This window comes from Onychomys torridus, chromosome 7 (assembly GCF_903995425.1).
Source record: "Onychomys torridus chromosome 7, mOncTor1.1, whole genome shotgun sequence".
Lineage (NCBI taxonomy): Eukaryota > Metazoa > Chordata > Mammalia > Rodentia > Cricetidae > Onychomys > Onychomys torridus.
Genome location: NC_050449.1, coordinates 112,024,757 through 112,042,679, shown reverse-complemented (window position 1 = coordinate 112,042,679; position 17,923 = coordinate 112,024,757). Strand labels below are relative to the sequence as shown.

General features: G+C 47.2%; 1 protein-coding gene across 3 annotated transcripts in view; it reads left to right on the top strand.

Annotated features, from left to right (window-relative positions):
* The window catches only part of Scn10a (sodium voltage-gated channel alpha subunit 10), a 95,537-nt gene that overhangs the window by 46,494 nt on the left and 31,120 nt on the right, over positions 1-17,923 (top strand). For all 3 annotated transcript variants that reach the window (XM_036193021.1, XM_036193024.1, XM_036193022.1), the window contains exons 13-14: positions 4,931-5,169; positions 7,350-7,523. In XM_036193021.1, the coding sequence (XP_036048914.1) occupies positions 4,931-5,169; positions 7,350-7,523 (413 nt within the window). The remainder of the gene's footprint in view (positions 1-4,930; positions 5,170-7,349; positions 7,524-17,923) is intronic.

The following is a 17,923-nucleotide window of genomic DNA, read 5'->3' as shown; positions in this document are numbered from 1 at the left end:
CCTGTAGACATGGAAACAGGAGATGGAGAGGGTGCAGCTCCTCCTGTAGACATGGAGCAGGAGATGGAGAGAATGCAGCTCCTCCTGTAGACATGGAGCAGGAGATGGAGAGGGTGCAGCTCCTCCTGTAGACATGGAAACAGGAGATGGAGAGGGTGCAGCTCCTCCTGTAGACATGGAGCAGGAGATGGAGAGGGTGCAGCTCCTCCTGTAGACATGGAGCAGGAGATGGAGAGAATGCAGCTCCTCCTGTAGACATGGAGCAGGAGATGGAGAGGGTGCAGCTCCTCCTGTAGACATGGAAACAGGAGATGGGGAGGGTGCAGCTCCTCCTGTAGACATGGAGCAGGAGATGGAGAGAATGCAGCTCCTCCTGTAGACATGGAAACAGGAGATGGAGAGAATGCAGCTCCTCCTGTAGACATGGAGCAGGAGATGGAGAGGGTGCAGCTCCTCCTGTAGACAGGGAGCAGGAGATGGAGAGGGTGCAGCTCCTCCTGTAGACATGGAGCAGGAGATGGAGAGAATGCAGCTCCTCCTGTAGACATGGAGCAGGAGATGGAGAGGGTGCAGCTCCTCCTGTAGACAGGGAGCAGGAGATGGAGAGAGTGCAGCTCCTCCTGTAGACATGGAGCAGGAGATGGAGAGAATGCAGCTCCTCCTGTAGACATGGAGCAGGAGATGGAGAGAATGCAGCTCCTCCTGTAGACATGGAGCAGGAGATGGAGAGGGTGCAGCTCCTCCTGTACACATGGAAACAGGAGATGGAGAGGGTGCAGCTCCTCCTGTAGACATGGAGCAGGAGATGGAGAGGGTGCAGCTCCTCCTGTAGACATGGAGCAGGAGATGGAGAGGGTGCAGCTCCTCCTGTAGACATGGAAACAGGAGATGGAGAGGGTGCAGCTCCTCCTGTAGACATGGAGCAGGAGATGGAGAGGGTGCAGCTCCTCCTGTAGACATGGAGCAGGAGATGGAGAGAATGCAGCTCCTCCTGTAGACATGGAGACAGGACATGGAGAGGGTGCAGCTCCTCCTGTAGACATGGAAACAGGAGATGGAGAGGGTGCAGCTCCTCCTGTAGACATGGAGCAGGAGATGGAGAGGGTGCAGCTCCTCCTGTAGACATGGAGCAGGAGATGGAGAGAATGCAGCTCCTCCTGTAGACATGGAGCAGGAGATGGAGAGGGTGCAGCTCCTCCTGTAGACATGGAAACAGGAGATGGAGAGGGTGCAGCTCCTCCTGTAGACATGGAGCAGGAGATGGAGAGGATGCAGCTCCTCCTGTAGACATGAAGCAGGAGATGGAGAGGGTGCAGCTCCTCCTGTAGACATGGAGACAGGAGATGGAGAGGGTGCAGCTCCTCCTGTAGACATGGAGCAGGAGATGGAGAGGGTGCAGCTCCTCCTGTAGACATGGAGCAGGAGATGGAGAGAATGCAGCTCCTCCTGTAGACATGGAGCAGGAGATGGAGAGGGTGCAGCTCCTCCTGTAGACATGGGAGCAGGAGATGGAGAGGGTGCCAGCTCCTCCTGGTAGACATGGAGCAGGAGATGGAGAGAATGCAAGCTCCTCCTGTAGACATGAGCAGGAGATGGAGAGGATGCAGCTCCTCCTGTAGACCATTGGGAACAGAGATGGAGAAGGGTGCTAGCTCCTCCTGTACACATGGAACAGGAGATGGAGAGGGCTGGCAAGCTCGCTCCTGTAGACATAGGAAGCGAGGATGGAAGAGGGTGCAGCTCCTCCCTGTGAAACATGGACGCAGGAGATGGAGAGGGTGCAGCTCCTCCTGTAGACATGGAAACAGGGATGGAGAGGGTGCAGCTCCTCCTGTAGACATGGAGCAGGAGATGGAGGAGGTGCAGCTCCTCCTGTAGACATGGAGCAGGAGATGGAGAGAATGCAGCTCCTCCTGTAGACATGGAGCAGGAGATGGAGAGGGTGCAGCTCCTCCTGTAGACATGGAGCAGGAGATGGAGAGGGTGCAGCTCCTCCTGTAGACATGGAGCAGGAGATGGAGAGAATGCAGCTCCTCCTGTAGACATGGAGCAGGAGATGGAGAGGGTGCAGCTCCTCCTGTAGACATGGAGCAGGAGATGGAGAGGGTGCAGCTCCTCCTGTAGACATGGAGCAGGAGATGGAGAGGGTGCAGCTCCTCCTGTAGACATGGAGCAGGAGATGGAGAGGGTGCAGCTCCTCCTGTAGACATGGAAACAGGAGATGGAGAGGGTGCAGCTCCTCCTGTAGACATGGAGCAGGAGATGGAGAGGGTGCAGCTCCTCCTGTAGACATGGAGCAGGAGATGGAGAGGGTGCAGCTCCTCCTGTAGACATGGAGCAGGAGATGGAGAGGGTGCAGCTCCTCCTGTAGACATGGAGACAGGAGATGGAGAGGGTGCAGCTCCTCCTGTAGACATGGAGCAGGAGATGGAGAGAATGCAGCTCCTCCTGTAGACATGGAGCAGAAGATGGAGAGGGTGCAGCTCCTCCTGTAGACATGGAAACAGGAGATGGAGAGGGTGCAGCTCCTCCTGTAGACATGGAGCAGGAGATGGAGAGGGTGCAGCTCCTCCTGTAGACATGGAGCAGGAGATGGAGAGAATGCAGCTCCTCCTGTAGACATGGAGCAGAAGATGGAGAGGGTGCAGCTCCTCCTGTAGACATGGAGCAGGAGATGGAGAGGGTGCAGCTCCTCCTGTAGACATGGAGCAGGAGATGGAGAGGGTGCAGCTCCTCCTGTAGACATGGAGCAGGAGATGGAGAGAATGCAGCTCCTCCTGTAGACATGGAGCAGGAGATGGAGAGAATGCAGCTCCTCCTGTAGACATGGAGCAGGAGATGGAGAGGGTGCAGCTCCTCCTGTAGACATGGAAACAGGAGATGGAGAGGGTGCAGCTCCTCCTGTAGACAGGGAGCAGGAGATGGAGAGGGTGCAGCTCCTCCTGTAGACATGGAGCAGGGAGATGGAGAGAAGCAGCTCCTCCTGTAGACAGGGAGCAGGGGATGGAGAGGGTGCAGCTCCTCCTGTAGACAGGGAGCAGGAGATGGAGAGGGTGCAGCTCCTCCTGTAGACAGGGAGCAGGAGATGGAGAGGGTGCAGCTCCTCCTGTAGACATGGAGCAGGAGATGGAGAGAATGCAGCTCCTCCTGTAGACATGGAGCAGGAGATGGAGAGGGTGCAGCTCCTCCTGTAGACATGGAGCAGGAGATGGAGAGGGTGCAGCTCCTCCTGTAGACATGGAAACAGGAGATGGAGAGGTTGCAGCTCCTCCTGTAGACAGGGAGCAGGAGATGGAGAGGGTGCAGCTCCTCCTGTAGACATGGAGCAGGAGATGGAGAGAATGCAGCTCCTCCTGTAGACAGGGAGCAGGAGATGGAGAGGGTGCAGCTCCTCCTGTAGACAGGGAGCAGGGGATGGAGAGGGTGCAGCTCCTCCTGTAGACAGGGAGCAGGAGATGGAGAGGGTGCAGCTCCTCCTGTAGACAGGGAGCAGGAGATGGAGAGGGTGCAGCTCCTCCTGTAGACATGGAGCAGGAGATGGAGAGAATGCAGCTCCTCCTGTAGACAGGGAGCAGGAGATGGAGAGGGTGCAGCTCCTCCTGTAGACAGGGAGCAGGGGATGGAGAGGGTGCAGCTCCTCCTGTAGACATGGAGCAGGAGATGGAGAGAATGCAGCTCCTCCTGTAGACATGGAGCAGGAGATGGAGAGGGTGCAGCTCCTCCTGTAGACAGGGAGCAGGAGATGGAGAGGGTGCAGATCTACTGGAGATTCAGTAGCAGGAGGAAGAGAAAGCTGTTCATGAATGATTCTGAATTCTGTGGGAGATAAAGGAATCTCATGAGTATAGAAAGAGGAATTAGGGACTATAGAAGAGAGGAAGAGTGAATACTCTGGAGGGCTGGAGAACTGGATTTGGATCTGGTTTAGATACAATGTTTTGAATTTTTATCATTTTTCATGTTTTTTTAATAAAATACATGTCACATTGGGTTTCACTGTATGCTGAATGAGGTACCTGACTCAAGGGGACCAGTAACCCCTGCAGAGCTCCTGGGCAGGGATTGGCAGAGGCTCAAGGATGGCTTAGTTAAGGTTGGGTGTGTATTTTGTCCAACCACGTTCAGCTGACTGGGTGCAAGCTTGGTTCACTAGTAGGGTGCTCTGCCAGGTAAGTGAAGGAGGAATCAGGCAGAGGAATTGAGCTTGTCTCCAAAGGAGTCAGCAGAGGGATGGGTGTGAAATCCAGATGGGGTGAATTGAGAAGTAAGGGCATGATATGGGCAAGGGGCAGTTCATGAGTGAGGTCAGGTTACAGAGAGAGCTCAGTCAGTGTTTGCCTCGCAAGTTTGAGAACCTGAGTTTGATCCTCAGAAGCATGTAGTGAAAAGCCAGGCAGGCAACACACATTTGCTGTCCTGTGCTGGCAAGTCAGGATCCTGGGGTCTTGCAGGCAGGTCAGCCTCACCCGCTTAGTGAGTTCCACAACAGCAAAAGACCATCTCACCAGGCATGTTGGCATACACCTTTAATCCCAGAACTCAGGAAACAGAGGCAGGTGGGTCCCTGTGAGTTTGAGGCCAGCCTGGCCTACAGAGCGAGTTCCTGGCAAGCCAGGGCTACGTCAAGAGACCCTGTCTGAAAAAGAAAAAAAGCAGAAGAAGAGGCAGAGGGGTCAGTGCCTGAGGAATGATAAACGAAGTTGTCCTCCGGTTTCTACACTTACATACATGAACACGCATGCACATCAACATGCACATGTGTGTACAGAGAGAGATGGAGATATAGCAACAGTCTAAGGGCTGGGTGAGTGGGTGGATTGGGGTGACAGTAGGAAATAGGAGGCATGGAGATGCGGGCTGGAGTGACCATGGGATGGGGGTCCAAGGTGATGTATGAATGACAGCTGTCATTGACTCCACTGTAATGCAGAACTTGAAGAGTCTAAGCTGAGGTGCCCACCCTGCTTGATCAACTTGGCTCAGAAGTATCTTATCTGGGAGTGCTGCCCTAAGTGGATGAAGTTCAAGATGGTTCTCTTTGAGCTGGTGACTGACCCCTTTGCAGAGCTCACCATCACCCTGTGCATTGTGGTGAACACTATCTTCATGGCCATGGAGCACTACCCCATGACCGATGCCTTCGATGCCATGCTCCAAGCCGGTAACATTGTGAGTGACCTGGCAGCACTGGTGGCACTGGCCAGCCTTCACGGGGGGACTTGGGTGTGTGGCTGTGTGTTTTCACTGGGTGGTGTGCTGGTGTCTCTCTGAGAGCAGAGTGGTGGGGTGATGATGAGGATACATGGACACTGAACTCAGCTAGCGGAGCCAAGCTGAGCTGGAGGGACTTGCTTAGAGATGGACAAGGAAAGTGGATGGGGAGGACCCTGAGGTAGGATGGCTTGGATCCCTTTACAGAAAATGGAATTAGCCACCTCGATTATGTAGATCTTTCTGGCTTCTGCTCAGAAATGAGGTCAAATGTCATTTACCCATCAAAGACAATCTATGGAGTACGTGTGTGTGTGTGTGTGTGTGTGTGTGTGTGTGTGTGTGTGTGTGTCTGTACATATGTGTCTGCATGGGTTCAAAGGTCAAAGGACAACCCTCAGATGTCCTTTGGACATTCCTTAGGAGCCATCCACTTTTTGTTGTTGTTTTTATGCATTTATATATTCTTTAAGAATTTCATGCAGTATATTTTTATCATGTTCTTTCCTATCCCCAATCTTCCCAGTCCCACTGTGTTGGAGGCAGAGTTTTTAGCTGAACATGGGTCTCATTGGTTCAGCTAGACTGGCTGCCAGCGAGCTCCAGGCATCCACCTGCCTCTACCTCCCCCGTGCTGGGACTGCAAGTGTGTACCACCACACCCAGCATTTTACGGGGATTGTGAGGACTAAACTTGGGTCCTCCAGGTTTTTGTGGCAGTGTTTGGCCAAGTGAGTCACCTCCCCAGCCCCTGGGTATGGTTTTCAGTGTGGTCATGGAAGAGTGGAGGGCAGAGCAGGGGACAGAAGGTATGCACAAGCATGTGCACCATGTAGCACACGCATCCAGATGATTGAACTGTCTTGTATGATGTTACCTCAAACGTGGGCAAGTCTGGGACACTCTCTTCCCTTCCACTGTCAGAAAGAGGCCAGCACCTGTCTCCAGCCCCTTGGGTGGCCTTGCCAAAAGCCTGGGAGTGCCACACCCTGAGCCTAGTCTTTTGCTTTCTCTCTACCCCGGCTCCATCCCTTGCTGGCTTTTGTTGCCTGATGCTGACCTCCTTCAAGGTCAGAGTTCTGTCCTGTGTAAGACAATTGAAGACCTTCCGAACAAAGGGGAATCTTAAGAAGACCATGGATTGCTGATCTTAGTCACTATTTATTCATGAGTCACCGCCTACTGAGAACTACCCAAGCATTTGCTCCCATTGTACCCATTACACAGATTGAGGCTCGGGAATGGCTGGGCTGGACTTTTATTCAGTATTGTCCATGTTGTCTCACAACCCACACATTTCACTGCTGGGCCAGACTGACACTGCTGACATAATTATACGGTGAGGCTTATTCTAATGGTTATTGGCTCACTCTGCACCCACCACCACTAGAATGGAAGAACAGGGGAGAGGAGACACCTCAGCAGGTAAAGACTTGCTAGGCCAGGGACTAAGGGGCTTTAGACCCCAGCACCCACAGAAGTGCAAGTGGGTGTGGGTTGTTGGTATGTTGGCCCATCTGAGATCCCTAGAGTAAGCTGGCTATGGAGAGTGGCAGAACAGGTGGCTCTGGGTTCAAGAGAAAGCCCCTGCCTCAATGCATAAGGTAGAGAGTGACTGAGGAAGACACTCCATGTCAACCTCTGGTCTCCACACTCATGAACACACACACACACACACACACACACACACACACACACACACACACACACAGACAAACACAGAAACAAACAGAAGGACAGACAGACAGACAGACAGACAGACAGACAGACAGAGGGGGTAGGGAAGAAAACAGAAACCTGAGTTCTAATGTGTGTTCTCTGAACATCTGTGGCTCAGAAATTCCCATCTACAGTTCTCAAGAACAAAACAAAAGAATTTGCTATTTTCTTTTTCTTTTTTTTTTTATTTTAAATTTTTAATGCCGCTGTTTTGAGACAGGATCTTGTTGTATGTCCCAGCCTGGCCTCCACCCTGAGATCCTCCTGCCACAGTCTCCTGAAGGCTGGGTTTGCAGGCCTGTGCCACCACCCCTGGCATGCTTTGCTATTGCAAAACAAGATTCTTTTCTTGCTGCCCTTGTCTTCACTGTCTCCAAGGCAAAAGACCTCACAGTGATGAACACTGTTCCCATCCTCAGGTCTTCACGGTGTTTTTCACGATGGAGATGGCTTTCAAGATCATTGCCTTTGACCCTTACTACTACTTCCAGAAGAAGTGGAATGTCTTTGACTGTGTCATTGTCACCGTGAGCCTGCTGGAGCTGAGCATAGCCAAGAAGGGCAGCCTGTCTGTGCTTCGGACCTTCCGTTTGGTAACCTCATCTCTTGGCCACTTGGGAAACTCCTACACAGGCTCAGGGAAGCTGACCTCTGGGGTACAGGCACTGTGTCTTTGGGGGACCCTACCAGCCAGCCCCCCACCCCTCCTGTTCTTGTGGGAGCAAGGCAGGGCATGGTTCCAAGAGTTGGTAATTCCAGCTTTTCAGTGATGAAAAGTGAGGGGCATTCCCTCTTTGTGCCTTAGTCCTCTCATCTGCGGAAGGGACTTCTGAACAGCATCCTATTCTCTTATCAAATAGCAGCCCCGGCAGTGAAGTCCCAACAGCTAATATTTTCTAGGATGTGGCTAAACCATAGCATCACACTCTTGATATAATGGGCCTCATCTGATGCTCTCAACCCTGAGACATCATCGCTTTAATGATGAGCCCAATGTCTCCCAGCCTCCAGGACACCGAGCTACTATCTGCTCTGGAACTCAAATCCACATTGCCTGACTGCTGAGTCTCAGCCCCAACCCACCTCAAAAGGGCATTCTCTTATTTCTTGTTCCCCAAATCAGAGCCCAGTCCTGTACACCCACAATAGCCTCCCTGCTCTTAGCCCCTGCACAGGCTCTTCTCCAAACTCAGCTCCAGGGCGCCCTCTACTGGAGACATTCCTCTACTCAACCACTGGTCTCCATTGTTGGCCAGCCACTCACAACGCAACTGCTTTTGTCCCCCAAACCTGTAAGAGCCATCTGGAGGATGGCTTGGAGTTTCACTGACTCCTGGAAGCAAGCAAGAGGCAAGCTTGAAAAACTGGTGTGGTTATCCCCAGGATATGTCATAACGGAACCGGAATGATCCAAACTTGACATGTTTGTTCACAACTAAAGCCCATGGACACAGTGTTCTTTGGAGACTCTACCAGAAAGCTCTCAGATCCTCTCCTGTTCTTGTGAGATGGAGGCAGGGGTGTGTCTGCAACCCACCTACTTTCTGACTTTAACATGTTAATCAAGTCACAAATCCCTAACCACATTGCCCAGTCCCATGTGTGGGATCTCTTCCACGTCCCCTACAGCTTAGCTGAGATTCAGTGGTCTATCAGCATTATTAAACCATCAACAACAAATCCAACCACCTTCTCCTTTGCCCTGCAAAACCCAGTATTTCTCTCGCGCTGGCCCAGAATGGTGAACATTCCTGAGTGAAAATACACAGTCCAGATGATCGGTTTTGTAGTTTTAGTGAACAGTTCTTAGTTTTCAAAACTGCTTTAAACTTCAGAAAAGTCGAGCACATAGCGTAGAGTACTCTCCTCTAAGAGGCCTCATCAAACCAACACATTTTTCACTCTTAGGACCACCTTAAACTGGTGAGGGGCATTTGTCACAAATAGCTCCCCAGTTGTTCTGAGAAGAAAACTTGAAGTCCTTGGGGTAGTGTATGAGGCTCCAGCAGCTCTCCCCCTTCTCTCCCTCCATCTTTTCTCCAGCCACAGCCCTCCGCCTGGGACACTTCTCCCACTCTTCACTTAGTTCAGCTGGTCCTCGACCTTCTGTGTCTACTCGCTCCCTCTTCACAGAGGGCCTGCACACTCCAGGATCAGAAACTAGATTTGCTCTTCGAACAAACCTGCTCTTCTCAGAGTATAACTGTTATATAGTCCATATAGCCAAAGCCAGGGCTTCCTTTCCCGCCATGCCATTCTACCCCAGATGCGAACTAAGCCTGTGTGTAAGAAAGGACTCAGTGAAAATTTGGTTGGGGAAAGGAAGAAAAGGAAGGAGAGGGAAAAATGAAAATTCCACACAACTCTTCTCACCCTTCCCCAGATGCCACGCTCCCCCATCTACCAGTCTGTCTTTGGGCTAGTACCATGCCATCTTAATTACTGAAGCTTAGAGCATGGCTGTGTCTGCAAACTGAGTCACCCACTATGGCGGTGTGTCCATCTTGACTGCCAACTTGACTGGGCTTAGAATCCCTGAAGAGACACACTTCTGAGTGTGTTTGTGAGGGTGCTTCCCGGAGGTTGAACTGAGAAGGGAAGATGGCCCCAATGTGAGAGGCGTGGGGGTGGTGGGGCGGGGCAGATACAAAGGAGGAAGTAAAGGCAGCAGCAACTGTCAGCTCTCTCCTGGGACACCTGCCACCAAGCCTTCCATGGACTGTGTTCCCTAAACTCTCTGAAGATTCTTCCTGTTGGGTGTTTGATTACAGTGAGGGAAGGGCCGCTCATGCACCCCCCTGGCTTTACTCTAAGAACGTGCTGGCCTCTGGCCTCTGGCTTCCGTCTTGACTTGAGAACCAGCTGTGTCCACAGCAGCACAGATACGGAACTCCCAAGTGTTCTCTGCATTTGGACTGTAATAATCTAGCAGTCAGTGTGGGAAGAAATTTAACTCTGTGTTATGTAATCTTCTGATCTATAAAGACAACACTCTCCATCTAGTTTAGCCTTCCAAGTTTATGATTTTTCCATCATTTCCTCCATACAGATCTTCCTTTTTTTGAAATAGTCTTTGCTAATTTGAGCCAGTATTCTGATAGTTAATATTTTTGCACCCAGAAGTCCCCTTTCTTAATCCTGATGATTCATCCATGGAGTCTTTAGATTCTTCAACATGATCATGTCATGTGCAAACAATACATTTTGTTTTTCTTTTCTAATCTCTGCACCGCTTGATTCTTCTTGCTGTGTGACTGTGCCGGCTAGGACATCTAGTGCCTGCTGAAAAGAAGTCTTAATAACAAACGACCTTGTTTTCTTAACTGCAAAGACAATAGTTCCAATATTTCAACAAGTATGACATTTTTGCAGCTTTTTCTTTAATGAAAAATTTTATCAGTTTTCCTTCGTTAAGTATTTATCAAGAATAGATCTTTAATTTTATCAGACCATTGTTCTTCATGTAAGATCACCACATTAATAATTAACAATGATGCATTACGTATTTCAAAGTGGCACAAGAGAGAATTCTGAATGTTCTCACCAAAAAGAAATGATAAATGTTGAAGATGACATGTGTGCTAATTACCCTAATTCGATCTTTACACATTTATACACAAACAGAAACATCACCTCCTATCTCATATTTCATATCAATCAAAAAAGAAAGAAAGAAAAGAAAAGAAAAACAGAGACATCAGATTGATTCTACCCCTGAAAGAAAAAGAAAACCACACTAAGATAACCATATGGGGCTGGAGAGATGTCTCAGTAGTTAAAATCATGTGCTGCTGTTGCAGAGGACCCATCTGGTTGCAGGTGACCCACAATGAGTGGCTTACACCCTCCTCTAACTCCAGCTCCAGGGGATCCTTCACCCTCTGCTGGCCTCCATTGGCAGCTGTACTCATGTGCACATACCCACCCACAGACACAGACACATTATTTTTTTAAATTGAGTTTCTATTACTGAATCTTTACATTCATGGAGAAAATCCAATTTGTTTGTGATGTATTTTTAATAAAATGAATAAGTTTAATAAATTTAAGTGAACTAGTTCAATTTTCTAATAATCTGTAAGGTTTTTGCATCCATTTTGATAAGTTGGTCTATAGGTTTTTAAATTTTACATACTCCTTCCCAGGTTTTGGTATCAAGCATATGTTAATTACTGCAAAAAAAAAAAAAGCTGAGAAATATTTTTTTAATGCAGAATCTTGGTGTGATTCTGGAACCATTTGTTCCTTGAAAGTTTGGTAGAATTTCCTAGGGAAGCTGTCTGTGGGACCAGGACTTGCCTTAGCAATCTGGTTCTCCTGATGTTCTGAAGGAGTTGGGTTTTATTTCTCAGACTGTTTTGGTAAATTGTTGTTTTGAGATGGACTCTTCTTGTCTGGTGTGATTGTCATGAAGTTGAGGGTGCCTTCTTATTTGCTGAGGGTCTATGTCAACTTTGTCTATGCCATACCGTCCTCAGTAAGGATGGCTCGTGTTTGCGCCCGTAATTCTTCATTAGTCTCGACAAGAGCCATCAATTTAATTAGCTTCTTCAAAGAACCAACTTGTAGCTTGTTGATTCTCTCTGCGTCATTGATGTTTTCCGATTTCAATTAATTGTGCATCTTATCTTAATTACATTCTCCATCCTACATATTCTGTTCTTTTCTAACTTCTTAATGTACAATGCTCGGTCTATTTTTTCTTACATATTCATGTAAGACTTCTATTTCCTTCTAAGAACTGCTTTAATCTCGATTTTTCCCTTGTTTGATTCTAAGTGCTTCCTAATTTCAAACTTTGATTTATCCTTGGAATCTAAGGTTAATTAGAAGTTATTCACTCCAGGACCTGTGTGGGATTTCTGTCATGTCGTTGGGTTCTAGCTCTGTCATATTAAAGTCAGAGGATGCATGCTTTTGATTTCAAAGCTTTGCATTTTACCCATCACTTCTCTTTGGCTCAGCATGTTGGAAATATTCCTACACACTTAACTGGGATGAGTCTGCTACACTCATGGGTTACAGCACTGCCTCTGTGCTGTGGGTAGAGACAGTTTATGACATGCTGCATTTTATAGCCTAGCTTATTGTTGTCTACTGCTTCTTATAGCAATTACTGAGAAAGTCGTGCTTAAAAATATCCCTGTTATGATTATGGTGTATCTGTTGCTCACATAGTTCTGCCTTGAGTCTGGATTATCAAGTGCACACATATTTTAAGTTTTATAGCTTCCTGGTAATAGCAAACTTTTATTATTAAGAATAAGCTTCTTTGTGTTATAGAGATTGTTTTTACCTTTTAAAAAGAAAAGTCTATTTTCCTTGGCAGTAATTAAGAAACCTGCTTTCTTCTGGTTTAGAGTTTGCCCAATATGTTTGTATCCATGCTTCTACTGACAGCCTTTGCGGTCCTTACTCAATCCTGACAACCCAATCCTCATCTTTCAGTCTAAGCACTGAGTCCAGCTATCTCAAAGTAAATGAACATCTGTCTTCAACTTGGCCTCTCTCTCTCTCTCCTTTCTCCCAGCCCTCCCCTCTTCTCTTCCTCTCCCCTACATCTCTTTGGATTATGTTTCCTGCCATTAGCTAGGAAGCTGAATGTCCTTTTTTCATTCTTTGAATAGTCAGTTTAGAAATTACAGCATCAGCCATTAGCTTCGTCAAAATACAGAGTTGGCTAAAATCTTTACTTTCTCCCAGGACAACTACATTTATAACAATTATTTGTTTTCAACTTGTTATCCTAGCAAGTATTTTAATTATATATATATATATATATATATATTTTTTTTTTAATTGGGGGCTGAACTCAGTGATAGATTGCTTGTATAGCATACACAAGGACCTGGATTCTTTAGCTCCAAAAAGAAAACAAAATCAGTAAGTAGAGAACTCAAAATCTCAGTAACTGAATCCAACAAAGTTATGTTTCTCACCCATATCACAGTTGGATACAAGTCTCGGGGCCCTAGCTGGGCTCCTAAAGAAGGGACCTGCTGCACTTGAAGATGACCTTTCAGTCTTCATAGTTTGTCTCCCATGTATGGAAAAATGGGAAGCAGGGTTTCTAAGTTCTGAGAGCTGAGTCCTTTTCACTAGGGATTTGCTGTGCGGTATCATTCCTTTAAACACTTAGCTGGCTACGAGTGTACATTGTGGTACACCCTCCAAGCTCATTCTCTGGCATAATTCTCAATTCTTTCCTTTCCTGTCCTATGGCCTTTCTTTTTTAAAAGAAATGGTGAGTCATTATCAGTGTGATCTTGACTTAAATGCTTCTTTTCCTTAGAATTTTTAACTCATTTTCAATACCCAAAGATGTGATCTCATTGCCTGGTGTTGGTTATTAAAAGCAATGTGCTTTCCCAAATCTTCAAGGAGATAAATGTCTGCATTCTACTTCTTTTCATTTCTTATAAATTGGTGAGATGTTTCCAAATCATGTGTCTGTCTTAGAACATCTTGACAAACAGTCAATCACAAACTGATACTCAAATTCAAGGTGTTTCCTTTGGGTTTGGTTTTTGAGAAGGGGTCTTGTAGAAGAGGCCTCTAGCTTGCTCTGTAACTGAAAATGACTCTGAACTTCTGATCTGCCTTCCTCCACCTCCCGAGTGCTAGGATTATGGGTATGCATCACCATCCCTGGCTTATGAAATACTGGTGATCGAGTCTAGTGTTTTGAGCACACTAGGCAAGCACTTTACCCACTGGCCTTCAGCCCCAGCCTCCTAACTCTCAGGTTTTACAAACACTCCTCTCAGGGCTGATGGCTCAGGAAACTCTTGGTCTACCCTGGAATTATTGCAAGCAATGTGTTTGCCACTAAATGACAGAAATAACACTTCCCAAGTCTTTTTCTATCTATTTTCCTGTTGGTCACAGTATTCCACAAAGCCAGTGGCACACACTCTGTGTTTTTTAAATGGCAGCATCTCTTTTCAATGAACCAATTTCTAGGCTATTCAAAATAAATATAATTAGTTTCAGGAACACTTCTAAGTCTGAAAAGTGGCATACCGTACTTGATACTGATTGGAGAGTTTGCTCCAAGGGCGAGATGCAGGTTTCAGGATTATCCCATCTCATGATATCCCACCTCAGTGGGTGGCTTCTGTGGGGGCTGTGGAAGAGGCAGAGAAAGTCAGAGGCTGTTATGCCTGGACCTGGAAGTTTTGTGCATTAAAACGCCTCCATCTCTATTCCAAACACCAACACCCGGCAGCACCACTCCAAGTGTTTGCAGGTGACCCTGGAAACTGCCTTCCTTTGAGTCTGCAGAGAAGAAAATGGAATCTTCACAGTTGTTTAATATTTAAATGAAATGCTTATTATCTGTGGGTTACTGGTATGCTTAAGATTTTTACTGCCCAACATTTTCTGTAGTATTTGGTTGGAGGAGACACCCAAGGAGAGCCAATATACACTATCAGGTACCCCTGTGCTCTGATAACTTTTACAACCACAAGCCTTGTCTGTCTTCCACTAGTGACGTCCTCCATGGAGATCAGACCTGCTTTTAGTCTAGTCTAGAAAGACAGCATCTCATTAAAGAAAAACACAGATCAGTGCTGGCTTGGCACACATGAAGTGCCGCGTCCATCCCAGTCCACATAAAACCAGGTGCAATGGCCTGTGATCCCAGGGCAGATAAGAGAATTAAGAATTCACAGGCTTCCTAGGATAAATAGTGGGTTTGAAACAAGCCCAGCTACATGAGACCCAGAGAGGGAGCGGGGAGGAAGAAGAAGAGAGAAGGGAAAAGAGTTATGAAAAGCGAGCCAGAGGGAAGAATGGAGGAGGGAGAAGACGTTTAAGATAAATTGGCTGCAAGTCAGTTTCTAGGCAAACAAATACCATGGCTTTTCTCTCGCCTGTTTCCTCAAAGTGAAGTTTTTATATTAATTCTGAGAGTAATTAAAGAAGTGGTATATTAATTATAGATGGATATTCAGCACCTGCCAAAATGATTGTTTATCAATTATTGCATGATCTGTGAAGAATTTCTTTGTCATAAAATAAACTGGGCAAAGACTGTGGGGAACAGTTATGTAGCAGGCATCTTAAAAGGTCTTATTAATAAAAACAAACCCAGAGTCAGGTATTGGGGTGAACCTGAAAGATCAGAGAAACAGAACCAGCCACATCCAACCTCACCTCATCAACTCCTCAGCTGATCCTGATTCAGACTGGGAGCCTCTGTGTCCTTATCCAAATGGGTCTCAGTTGAACTGCTACTCAAAAGCCTTAAAGCTTAACAAGGCTCTAGTTCCTGGTTCACATGCCTTATATGCCTTTCTGCTTCCTGCCATCACTTCCTGGGATTAAAGGTGTGTCACCATGCCTGGCTGTTTCCAGTGTGCTTTTGAACTCACAGAGATCCAGATGGACCTCTGCCTTTGAAATGCTAGGATTAAAAGTGTGAGTGCCACCATTTTCTAGCCTCTGTATCTAGTGGCTTTTCTGTTCTCTGACCCCAGATAAGTTTATTAGGGTGCACAATATATTGGGGAACACAATATCACCATACAGTTAGCTGGGGCAAAGGTGATGACTGTGGGGAGTGTGGACACAAGGGCACTGCTTGCCTCCTCTGCTTATTCAGGCATGCATAGGAGCCAGTGGATGCCTGGCCACAGCCCTGGCAGAGGACACTCCCTAATGTGTGCTGACTGCCTAGCCACAGCCACAGCAGAGGTTCTAATGTTAATTTCTAATCCTTCCACCTCACCTAAGGAAACCATGAATTTTCTTAGCCAAGTCCAATTAAAGTGTCATTGCCTAACACAGATAGATAGATAGATAGATAGATAGATAGATAGATAGATAGATAGATAGATATTGATATAGGTGTGTATGTGTTTGTGAGTGTGTGGGTGTGGGTGTGTGTACATGTCAGTGCAGTCTCCTTGGAGTCCAGAAGAAAGGGGCATCATCCCCTGGGACTGGAGTTGCAGGCAGTTGGGTGCTGGGAGCCAAACCCTGGTCTTCTGCAAACCCTTGCTCTCTTAACCACTGAGCCATCTCTCCAGCCTGCCATTTGCTCTTTTGATAATAATCATTCTGACTAAGGTGTGATACCTGACTTTTTTGCTCAGTTGCCAATAAACACGTCCCTGTGTCCCTCACTGTCCCCAAGGCTCTGCAGTGTGCTGGGTGGCTGCTGTGCAGCATCAGGACCTTATCTCTCCTGTCCATTTTCTTTTGTCCAAAACTAACTGAGAATGAAGACTTCTATTTAGGAAAGTCTGCATTCCCTGACACCTTCCACAAAGGGTTCCAGTGAATGACTGCAGTTCCGTTTTCTCTGTTTGCCAGCTACATCTTTCCATTTTGGGCCTGGTCCTTTAATCTCTGTCTCTACTATGAAGAGTCCCTTTCAGATCAGGCCTGATGTTAGCATGGCTGCTCCTCCCACAAACAAGCCGATGAACACAGTGTGGACATTGCACCTGCTCTCTTAGGGTTTGTCTTGTGTGTGGGTGATGGGATGGCTGCTGTATTTTCTGTTCAGCACCACATCCTAGCACCTAGGCCTGAGGGTGTCTCCTAGTAGGTGCTCCATCCACACATGTTGACTGACTCACTGACAGTAGAGCCTGTGTGTATCTTTCAGGAGAGCTAGAGGATCACACAAGTGTATTTTCAAATGTTTATGCATTCTTGGGCCTAGTAATTTTGCCCTGTTATAGACCTCGGCCTATTTGAGTCTACACTAAGACTCTCCATATGTGTGTATGTGTGTGCATGTGTGTGTTCATGTCTATGTGTTCATGTGTGGACAACTATACATATATGTGTGTTTGTGAAGATCAGAGGTCAACATCACATGTCTGCCTCAATCACTCTCCACATTACTATTTTTTTCCTTTTATCAAAAATGTTTTTTTCTCACCTAATATATCCTGATTACAGTTTCTCCTCTCTCTACTCTTCCCAGTTGCTCCCCACTTCCCCCCATCCAGATCCATTCCAAAACAAAGTCTTCTAAGGGATAATAATAAAACATAACAAAATAAAATATAAGATAAAACAAAAGCTATCATGTCAGAGTTGGACAAGACAAATAGAAGGAAAAGAGCCCAAGAGAAGGCACAAGAATCGAGACCCACTTGTTCTCACACACAGGAACCCTATAAATACACTGAACTGGAGGCGATAATATATACACAGAGGACCTGGTGCAGACCTGTGAGGGCCCTGTGCTTGCTGCCTCAGTCTCTGTGAGTTTATATGAACTTTGATCACGTTGAACTAAAGGGCCTTGTTTTCATGGTGTCTTCCATCCCTTCTGGCTCTTATACCCTTTCTGCCTCCTCTTCCGCAGGGTTCCCTAAGCTCTGAGGGGGGGAGTTTAATAGAGACTGAGTGTTCCAAGGTCTCTTCTGCATAATGTCTGGCTGTGGGTCTCTGTGTTTGTTCCCATCTGCTGCAGGAGGAAGCTTCTTTGATGGTGGCTGAGCAAAGCACTGATCTATGGGTATAGCAGATCCACATTACTCTTTTATCCAACTGGACCTGGAGTTCACCAATTCGGCTAGGCTGGCTGGCCAGCAAACCACAGGGACCCTCCTGTCTTTGCCTCCCCAGTGCTGGTATTAGAAGTGCTCACAACTGCCTCCAGTTTTTATGTGGGTGTTGGGATTGACTCCTTTACAACAAGCACTTTACCATCAAAGCCATGACCCCACCCCCTACAATGAAAAGTTTGAGTCTTCATCTTCTATCAGTCCCTAACCACTAATTCCATAGAAGGAGCCCACCCACCTTTCTCCACATACCCCACAGACCAGTTCAGCACCATGCCAAGCATGACTGGACTTCAGTAAGACAGAGGTTGGTTGGCCCATCCAATGAATGTGTGAATTCTGGATCCATGAAATCATACTTGGTATTTCAGAGCTGGTAGGGACAACAGATGCTGTCATCTGCCCCAAGATACAAAATGTCCTAAAAGGTGCTGGACCACTGTGTGTCTGATACAGTTTGA